We start from the raw sequence: 11,166 nt of genomic DNA, 5'->3' as shown, positions 1-11,166 counted from the left end.
TTTGTTCATCACATACCAAATAAAAAAAACCTCCTTCATTTTATGCACAGGTGCTACTATGTGGGAGATATATAGTGATATTTGGAGCCTACATTAAAACAAAGCAAAATTTTCATATTTTTTTACTGTTTTAGTCATTTTAGTGCAGGGCCATTTTACAACAGATGGAAAGTATTTTTTCAAAACAAAAGGACCGTTTTGTTAAAAATGAGCCATATAACAAAAACCTCTTTTAGTTTATTCACAGGTGTCACGAATTGGGATATGTGACTAGATCTTTATAGCTCATTTTCACAGATTTAAATTTTTAATGATTTTCTGTTTTAGAGATGATTTTGTGGAACATATTGCGAGCAACGGAAAACGAATTTCCCAATTTTGAGAGAGGTTTTTGTCCAAAATGACCTTATCTACAAATACCTCTTTCATTTTTGTAACAGGTGCTATGGTTTAGGAGATACGAGTTCATCTTCAACACCTATTTTCATAAATTCGGCCCAAGTTTAATGTAACTGATTCTATTTTGAAGAAAATGGTTGAGCTCAATTCCCTTAGTACACGTATTAGAAAATGTATATATTTTATGAATTTCATAGTGTAGGGGTTGGAATTTGGCAGAAGTTTGGACTTTTGAGAAAGCTTGGAGCTTCATTGTATACTCATCTCAGCAGTTTTGGCTAAGGAATAGACCAGGGTTTGCAGCACTTTATGGGATTCATGTGGCATCTTGCTTTGGTATTGTGTTTCCTTCTGTAAACTATAATTTTATATGTTTTTTATGTATGCCAATATCTCTCTTGCTTCTTATTAACTGAAACAAACAAGGATAAAGGTAGAATCCATTGATATTGCAGTGCTCTACCTAGGGTTTGCTTAGTTATTGATGTTTTCAGCTGTTTGAAGAGGATCTCTGAGGTTTTCTTGCCCTCTTCAACTCCTCACCTGTCTAAATCTCTCCATTTCATTCAATTTGAAGTGACAAATCAGTTGCCTACCTTGCCCCATAGAAATCTCTGCAAAACTGAGCCTCATTCCCCAGACCCAAATCTGCCTTTCCATTTGAGCCAACAAAACATCATTATATTCAATCAAGCTCTTTTGCACACATACCTAGCCTAAGATCAGTATTCACATCAGTCATATCAAGCCCTCATTGATCATATTTTGCTGAGATTGACAAGGAGAGAGCCCTCTCCTGACCTGGCAGGGCTAGCTACCAGGTTAAGCGTGGTTTGATGTTATCCTAGATCCTACCTTTCTCATCCCTAGGTAGATTTAGGCACTAACAAAGATTTAGGAAGATTGCCGAGAGTGCAGAGGCAAAGCAAAGCTAAAATTTTAAGGAAGATCCACTTGTGGAGAAAGTAGCTTTGGATATTGAGGCGAAGAGGTTACAATGCAAAAGGAGAGTAGCGCAAAGAAAGAGGGAGAATAAAAGACTGGAAGAAGCTGAGAGAAAGTTGTAAGAAGTAGAGCAAAGGCTCAAAGAAGAACAGGAGCCACGCAAAAGGGAGAAGGAAGTGTAGCAGGAACAAGAACAGGAACATGAATAGGAGGAAGTGCAAGGCACACATACAAAGAAAACTGCGACGATATAGGTTGAAGACTCAGATCCACCAGCAGCAGATGTTAAACAGGGTGAGTGGCCGCAGGAGCAGGAACTTGCTCAACAAGATGAATAGATGGTTGACTAGATGGACACGGAGATGGTACAACCAGAACAAGATCAGGACTCAAACCTCATGCCAAAATCAACCAAGGTCAGTCCATAGGCTTTTCCGACTCTGGCGGTAAAGCAAGTCCCAAGTGAACAAGGAGAGACTCTTCTCCTTGAGGATGATCCGGGAACATATGTGTATAACATAGCCTTTGACGGGTCACAACACAGGGTTGTACAGATGCGCAGAGCGCACACCTCAAATGATCATACATCTCATGTGCAATTTGAAGAATGGGTGATTGTGACTAATGTGTGAAGGCATCTAGCTACCTTGACCAATACTACAAAGGCTTATGACGAAGCCACAAGCTCAAGTGTGAATTTCTTGATAGCTGAAAATGAGTGCATGGCTAAGGACTTGCAAGCGGCTAAGCAGAGGGAAGAGAAATTAATAGGATATGCCAGATAAGAAATGAAGAAAGTGATACTTGTTGAAGTATCGACCCTTGAGATATTCATGCAAAGACTATATGATAGGATCATCACCATGCATAAAGTAGTTGTCCATTTACATGGCTTTCAACAGCACTGCATCAATATTTCGCGAACGCTCACAAACATGCATGTCATTGTTAATCACATAAAAACATGGACAATGAGGTACAAAGGAGCCCCACTTTACTTTCACAAGATGATGAAGCCGTAGGTAGAGTTGAACAAAGCACACATCCAGAATCAAATCCGGAACTATGAGGAACTCCCGTTGCTCATCACTAGTGTTGAGGCTTCATATGAATGATTGTTCAGGAGCTTTGATGTAATCATGTGGATGCACAAGATCTCATCTATCAGAATACTCACTGAGGCCAGAGAGAAGAACCAAGTCCGACTGGAGATTGACATGTACTTCGAGCAATTTATTCACATGGGCGCCCCAGCACAGACTTTCAAATCAAGGCAGAGAAAATGCAGAGGTATGTCAGCGGTCTATATGCACTTAGGACTATGCTACGCATGTTACAAGACAATTTGGATGGATGTTCCATATCAGTATACCCGGAAGCGATGGAGGCAAGAGTTTATTTCCACAAAGACATCACCAAATAATACACTGACACCATTGCACACTACCAAGCTTGGCATTAGTTCGTCACCAAAGATCAGTAGGAGGATGTTGCTGAGTTGGTCTTTCCACAACTGTCTAAGTCTTAGTGTTGTCTTGTCTGGTTGACTCAAGCATATTTTTGTCCCACATGGGTATAGGTGGAAATTGTATCATTATTGTAAATATGTTGTAAAGTGAAATTCCAAGTGTCATTAGAGGAATGAAAACAATCATATGTAATGTAAAGAGTTATATCTAATGAATTTGAAGAGTCATGAGGGTAGTCTAGGAGTCAAAGAGGAATGTCAAGGGTCACCCCACCATTTGCTATATATAGAACCTCATAACTCATAGAACGGGCTTTTTGGGAGCCAAGATTTTGGCTAGGCATTGCTTAGAGAAGGCTTGGAGAGTATTTTGACGAGCCTTGACTTCTCCACAGTATAGAGCGAGTACATCTCTTTGGAGGAGTAGGTGGTGTTGACTGTAATGTTCCACTATTGGGGCTAGTGGATTTCAATGGTGTATGTATGGATGGAACTTTCACTTTATATGTATATGTATATGTATATGTATATGTATATGTATATGTATATGTATATGTATATGTATATGTATATATATATATATATATATATATATATATAATATATATATATATATATATATATATATATATATATATATATATATATATATATATATATATATATATATATATATATATATATATATATATATATATATATATATAATATAGAAAAAGGGAAAAAATCGAATGGCTCTGCAACCCTAGCTATGCAACCCTAGCTATGGAACCCTACTGACAGGGGTTTGCAGGCCGTCCTACGGCCCTGTAAACCCCACCTACTCCCGTACTACCCACTCCATTTTTCACTTTGGCTTCCGTGCTGGCTTCTTTTTTCTCCCCCGCCCCCTGTGACTCCCTTTACTTTTTTTACCTCGCCCTCAGTTTTTACTCCCATTTACATTGGTTTTTCGCTCTTCCTGGCTACCTGACCTTCCCTGCATCGGAACGGCGCCCACCCTCTGGATCGGCCGACAGCTCTACGAAGGCATCGTCTACACTGCTAGCGGGGAAAGCAACCTGCCGTTTTTCGATTTTTCACCTGCTCGGGCCCAACTGTTTTCTCCCTTTGCTGCCGGTGCAAACCCTAACCGTTTCCCAGGATTCGAGAAGAGCACATTCGGGCGGTTACCTGTTTTTCGAGGAAGGAATATTGCAGCTGTCGACATGGACTCAGAGGATGTGGATTACTCGGAGTCTCCGCTGGCGGAAAGCTCCATCTGGCGTTCCACGTTTTCTACATCTGGGGGTCTACACAGTGGTAATCTGTCTGCTAGCTTCGAAACCCTCTCCCCCCCCATTGACCCATCCCTCCCCTCCACCATCTTTCCTGGCGAGCCCTCCTCCTGGAACTCTTTCTCGGTCCCCTCTCCGGCCACGTTGGGTTTCCTGGCGAACTATTTAAAACCCTCCCCTAGCGGCGAGCCCCCCCATCAAGCGGATTTACCCTCCCTTACCACTCCTCCCGTTATCCCTTCAGAGACCCCCCTTATCCCCGTGGCAAACCCTCCCCTCTTGGTAACGAACCCTCCTTCGATTCCTTCCGCCCCCTCTCGCAGCTACCACGAGGTCCCTCCCCTCCCTGAAGCCATCCCCCCTCCCGGATCTAACCCTCTCCCCCCCCCTCCTATTCACCCCTCAGTGGACTCTCAGGCAACTGTCAACTCGGGTCGTATGTCTTCCCGCCCCGCCAAGAAGCAGCGCTGTTTTAAATCCACTGCGGAGGACACCTTTCTGAGACTGGAAGAGGATATTCGCTGGGGGGAAGCTATGGACCTGGCGGATTGCGTCCTTGTGGGTCGGATTAAGGGTAGACACGCATCGGCTGCAAAATTAAAGCAATGGGCGACTGAGATTTGGGGTCAATACCTCGCAGAGATTCCATCAGTCCAGACTTTCGTGCGAGGGTGGTTCGCACTCAAATTTGCACGGGCGGATCACACGAGCTGGGTCCTTTCATCGTTCTGGCATTTTGAGAAAGCCCCGGTCCTCCTCAAACGATGGATGCCGCTCTTCGACCCGGAGACGGAGCTATTAGGCATCGGTCCAGTCTGGGTCAGATTACCAGGGCTGCCCCTGCAGTACTGGTCTGAAGATATTTTCAAGAGAATTGGGAATGCACTAGGCACCTTCATGGAATCAGACAAAACATACATAGCCACGGGCGCGATGGCATACGCAAGAATACTAGTGCATATGGATACCAGAGGGGGGGTGCCGGAAAACATCACCATACAATGGAAGTCTACTTCAAGAAAGCAAAAGCTCGATTATGAAGGCATCCCCTATAGATGCAGAAGATGCCACTAGGTGGGTCATCTATACAAGGATTGCCCCCTCCTCCAGAAGACCCAGCAGACTACATCAGACCAGGACTTGCACACCACGGAAGGACAGCCAAACCCCCCTGTGGCAGCGGCACCGAGAACGGACCACAACATTACATCGGACACGGTGGAAGCGCCTCCTGCACCATGCCGCAAGAAGCAAGTCTCAAACTCGACTCGGCCACCATCTCCTCCTCTGATGCGATCCAGAGCTGCAAAGGGTGCGGTCTTCTCCTCGGGTACGTCCTCTTTTTCGACTGCTTCTGTTTCTCATTTTGCAACTATGAGTTTGTTGTCCTCGGGCATGCCCCCCCCCCATCAGAATCCCCTCTCCCTCATCCCCATCTGCCCTTGACCTTGTAATGGATACATACCCTTCCCAATCCCCTTCGATATATGTATCCTGCCCTATCTCGAGGCCATCTGGTCTCCCCAACTCCTCCTCTCAACCCTCTTTCCCCCTCCCTTCCTTTCCTTCGCCCTCCCCTTCTGTAAACTCTTCTCCAAGGTACCCCACCTGCTCGACCACCAAGCTGAAAGTCTCGGACTCCATTGGGCTGTCGGTGGAGTCCCTTATCCTCTCGCCTAAACAGGGACGGGGTTGACCGTCGGCGATGTCCATAGCACGAAAGCAAATGGAGGATGAGGTCCTCCTTGGCAGACATCAAACACTTCTCAGGGCCCTTAGAGCGCAGGACACCCTCCCCCACCCCCCTCCATGAAAATCTTGTCCTTCAATTGTAGAGGGCTGGCCAGCCCCGATAAAAAATCGGCCCTGAAGCGTCTTCTTCTCACAAACCCTGTGGACATCATCTTCCTTCAAGAAACATTATGTAAAGCAGACTCTGCAACCTCCATACTTGGTGTATGGCTGCCTGGGTGGTCTTTTACAGCCATCGATGTATCAGGCCGATCAGGAGGCATCGCTATCGGCTTCAAGAACAACACCATACATCTAAAGAATATCTGGGGTGGAGGGGGTTTTCTGGGGGCTGATATATATTCAAAAGACATGGAGGAAAATCTTAAAATTATAAATGTATATGGCCCCTGCCTAAACAGAGAACCTTTCTGGCAAAAGCTTCTCGGTTCCCCGCTCCTACAAGCTGAGAACATTATACTGGGGGGAGATCTAAATTTCTCAATAGGCTTCTCTGAATCATGGGGTCATCAGGCTCAAATCGACCCCCTCTCTGATTTTTTTGGACAAATGCTTGAGGATCATCAGTGGATTGACCTCCCTACTGCAAAAATCCAATATACATGGAAAAACAACAGAACAGGGGATCAAAGCCTAGCTAGGAGGCTGGATCGTTTCATCATGAAAGAAGGACTATGCAACCAACACCCTAGAGCCAGGCAATGGGTGGGCAGCGGTGGGATCTCGGACCACAGACCAATATATTTGGAATTGAGCGCAAGACATCAGTCCCAAAAGGCCCCGTTCAAATTTAATGCAACTTGGCTACGGGATCCCACCTACATCAAACAGATTACTGACTTTTGGAAGGCACATCCGATCCCGGAAGAAGTAGACCCAGCCACTGGTTTTGTCAGAAACCTCTCTGAGATCAAAGTGCTTACAAGAGAATGGGCTAAATTGAAGAGACAATAGGATGATCAAACTATCTTTCAGGTGGAACAAGCTATAGAAGCCCTTGAATCCCTCTCAGATGGTACTTACTTAACCCCAGAGCAGAAATCCATGTATGAAGACCTCATCAAAAAGAGGACTCAGATTCTCAGAGATAGGGAGGACTCCTCGCGCCTCAGAAGCAGAGCCATATGGCTCAAGGAGGGGGATGAGAACACAAAATTTTACCATCGGTTTGCAAATGGGCGGAAGGCAATCAATACTATTTGGGAGCTACAGGATGATCATGGATATTCGGTTAGTAGCCCTGGAGAACTTGCTTATCTAGCCTCTTCTCACTTCAAAAAAATATACAAGGCCCCAGAACAAGCAAGTCTACTTGAAATTATGAGAGTGGCAGAACTCTTTCCTAGATTCGTGGATGAGGAGGATGCAGAAGAGCTCACAAAAGATATTACTTTGGAGGAACTGGAATCCACCATCAAAGGCTTCCAGAAGGACAAGAGCCCGGGACCAGATGGCTGGACCATTGAATTCTACTCAGCCTTCTTCGAGCTGTTGGGGCAGGACATCCTCAATGCTATAAATCACTGCAGCCAAAATGGATCTATCCCCTCAAGTATCAAAGCCACCTTCATAGCCCTCATTCCCAAATCAGACAAGCCTGTGTCTTTTGATGAATTTAGGCCTATCTCGCTCTGCAACTGTCTCTACAAGATATTGGCCAAAATCCTAGCAAACCGGATCAAGCCCATTCTCTCGGCCAACATATCCTCTGAACAATTTGCTTTCCTCCATCGGCGACAGATCCATGAAGCTATTGGTACTGCACAAGAGCTTCTACACTCTATGCAAAGCAAAAATCTGAAAGGCATGATCCTCAAGGTAGACCTCTCAAAAGCTTTCGATAGGGTAAATCTGCTATACATCAGAATGCTCCTTACCCATCTGGGTTTCCCCTTCCCTTTTATTAAAAGAATAATGAGTTGCATCTCTGATGTCCCGTTCAGCGTTCTCCTCAATGGCTCCCCAACCCCCTTCTTCACTGCAGAAAGGGGCCTCAGACAAGGCTGCCCACTTTCCCCCCTCCTTTTTCTGCTTATTATGGAAGGGTTAAGCAGACTAATTGCATCTGAACACAGAAGAGGAAGATTAAAAGGGATTAAAATCTCGGACAACTGTTCCCTTACACATCTACTATTTGTGGATGATATATTGATCTTCTTAAATGGCAGTATGGCTGACACAATGGCGCTAAAATATGTTTTTGATCTCTTCCAGAAAGCAACAGGGATGGTCATAAATGTACAAAAATCTACCATAACAGAGATTGGTTGCACTCCTCAAGAAGTCATCTACACAAAAAACCGCTTCCCTTTTCATATCCACCCTATAGAGGAAGGGCTGAAGTATCTGGGTTTCAGGGTGAAACATGGAGGATACAAAATAGCTGATTGGATATGGCTTATCACTAAAGTGGAGAAAAGGATCAATGTCTGGTATAATAGATATCTCTCGAGAGCAGGAAGACTCACTCTTATAAAAGCAGTGCTGGAAGCAACGCCGGTGTACTAGATGTCACTGGCCTGGATACCAAGAGGGATTTTAACCAGGCTTCAAAAAATATGTTGCAGATTCCTATGGAAGGGGAATAAACAAGGAAATCTCTTTGCCTGGGTAAAATGGGATACCATAGCTAGACCAAAAATATGGGGAGGCTGGGGAATAAAGAGACTAGACTTATTTGCAAATGCTCTGGCAGCTAAGTTGGGATGGCAACTCCTTACATCACATAGTCTCTGGAAGAAGGTAGTCATGGATAAATACATCGCCCCGGAAAGTATATATAGCTGGGTATGCAAAGAACATAGAGGAAGTGGAAGGCATTCTATCATATGGAAAGCAGTTCTCAACTCTCTTCCCCTAATTCGAGAAGGCCTCACTTGGAGAATAAAACAAGGAAACTCTGTCCGTGTTGGTATTGATCCCTGGATCGGGTGTGGAAACATGTACAGTCTACCTGAACAGCTTCTATTTCATCTCAGGGAACAGGGAGCCACGCATATTGCCCACATTGCAGACCAGGAAAATTCCAGTTTTCTCCATCAGGCTTGGAGGACATCACAAGACCTTCATATTCCGGATCAATGGAGACAAGTATGGGAGTCATACACGGAGGCGCTCACTCAAGCACATATCAGAATATCGGAGGAGGAGGACGAGATTGTCTGGGCACAAGCTAAGAATGGTTCATACACCCCAAAGGAGGGATATCTGCAGCTCATGCATCCATCTCAGCCAGACAATACACAGCAATGGTGGAGATCAATCTGGCATCTTAAAGCAGCCCCCAGAACGCGCCTTCTCATGTGGGCTATTCTCTTCAACAAAATACCCACTGGAGCAAACTTAAAAAAGCGATCCTTCTATGGACCATTCTGGTGCCATTTATGCAAAAGAAATGATGAAGATACTGAACACCTCTTCCTCTCCTGTCCGGTCATCAAAGAACAATGGTCTTTTCTCTCTTCACGCTCCCCCTCTCTCCAACAATGGCATGGGCTATCCATAAGCGAAGCCTGGGAAAATTGGCAGCTACAACACTCTGGAAAAGACAAGAATATCCCTCTCCTTATGTGCTGGTCCATCTGGACAGCAAGGAATCATGCAATCTTTGACCAAAAACCTCCTCATTGGCCTGTTCTTATTGCACATCTACTTGCGGACTTTGCTCTCATTCCTGATGATCCTCCATCTGCTCCCCCTAGGACCATTACCCCTGAGCTCATAGATAAATCTTTCCCCTGGGCCTATTTTGATGGCTCAGCCCAAGAGGAAGGATGTGGGGGGGGAGCCCTCCTCTACCTGAGAGAAAACCACTATTACATGCTGCAAATACACCTGGGAAGAGGCATAAACAACTATGCTGAGCTCACCACTGCAAAACATCTCATTTTTTTTGCACATGAGAAAGGTTGCACAAAACTACAATTGTTTGGAGATTCAAAGATTGTCTGCAATTGGCTCACCAGAAAATCATCATGCACTGCTTTCTCTTTGAGACACATTTTGGATGAGGCACTCAGACTAACAGATGCTTTTGAAAAATTTGAATGTCGACATATCTACAGGGAGCGCAACACTCGGGCGGACTACCTATCCAAGCAAGCAGCGCAGAGGCAAGAAGCGGACTGGCTAATACAAGAAGACCTGGATGGAACCTTCTTTCAGCACTATCACAGACCCTTTGATGACTATCAGGCTCAAAGGGACACTCAGAACTGAAAGGGGTCCCAACATGCACAAAGTGTTGTTTTTGTTCTTTATTTTTCATGCTTATTATATATAACTGTTATAATGGACAACATCGACTATGGCAATCGTAGTCATCTCTCTTATTTTGTATTTTTGAGGGCAGCACCTACAGCTGCACAGCAAACACCAGTTAAACACAGTTTATACATGTTTCTTTCTCTATTTCACAGATAGTCTCTTGGATCGATACCTCTCCGAACTCCCTGCGTGGACAAACAGTTCGGGGAGAGGATGGTTATTTTTATGATCATATATCTGTTTCAGTTTTTTTGGAACTTTGGACAGTCTCCTTTAGAAGTTTTTTGAGAGGCATCCTGCCTCAGTATGCATATGCTCAGCATCTACAAAATGTAATTTCTTTTGACTTAATAGAAATTACGACTTTTTCCAGGGGAAAAAATATATAATATACATATATATATATATATATAGATAGATATATATATATATATAGATATAGATATAGATATATATATATATATATATATATATATATATATATATATATATATATATATATATATATATATATATATATATATATATATATATCTATATACATACATACATATATATATATATACATACATATATATATATACATATATATATACATACATATATATATACATATATATATACATATATATATATATATATACACACACACACACACACACACATATATATATAACAGAGCCAAGACGTCTTCATGCATATGTTGTTATTGTAGTTCGAATATTCTGGTTACATTAGCAATGTATGTTGTTTAACTTACACATTTGTGTATGAACTATTTTGTATAGATTGTATGAATCTTGTTGAAGTCATGTTGTTGGTTTAACCCATCACTTTGGATTGTCGAATATTTTGTTTTCTAGCTTGTGATTTCATTCAGCTTGTGTGTTCCTTTCACGTTGCGTACTATTACTGAATTCTAAGGGACACACTTCCTTTCCCCCATCTGTGTGTTAGAACCCCCATGCATCTCACTTCACTCACTGCAAGGTCACACACTTTCTTCCAACAAGATATCACACTTACCTCTGTGTGTTATCGCAATCAAAGCATAACTTT

At 43.4% G+C, this 11,166-nt stretch overlaps 1 protein-coding gene across 1 annotated transcript; it reads left to right on the top strand.

Moving 5' to 3' along the window:
• The first annotated feature begins 8,589 nt into the window (after positions 1–8,589).
• LOC149183883 (uncharacterized) lies at positions 8,590–10,059 on the top strand. Its single transcript, XM_089415127.1, has one exon. The coding sequence runs from the start codon at positions 8,590–8,592 to the stop codon at positions 10,057–10,059; it is 1,470 nt and encodes a 489-aa protein (XP_089271253.1).
• The last annotated feature ends 1,107 nt before the right edge of the window (positions 10,060–11,166 follow it).

The sequence above is a fragment of the Pinus tabuliformis genome, chromosome 3_2, assembly GCF_031772625.1.
Source record: "Pinus tabuliformis cultivar Carrire ecotype Pingquan chromosome 3_2, CPIR1, whole genome shotgun sequence".
Taxonomy (NCBI): domain Eukaryota; kingdom Viridiplantae; phylum Streptophyta; class Pinopsida; order Pinales; family Pinaceae; genus Pinus; species Pinus tabuliformis.
Note: the sequence above shows the minus strand (reverse complement) of the source record. Positions and strands in the feature narration are given on the sequence as shown.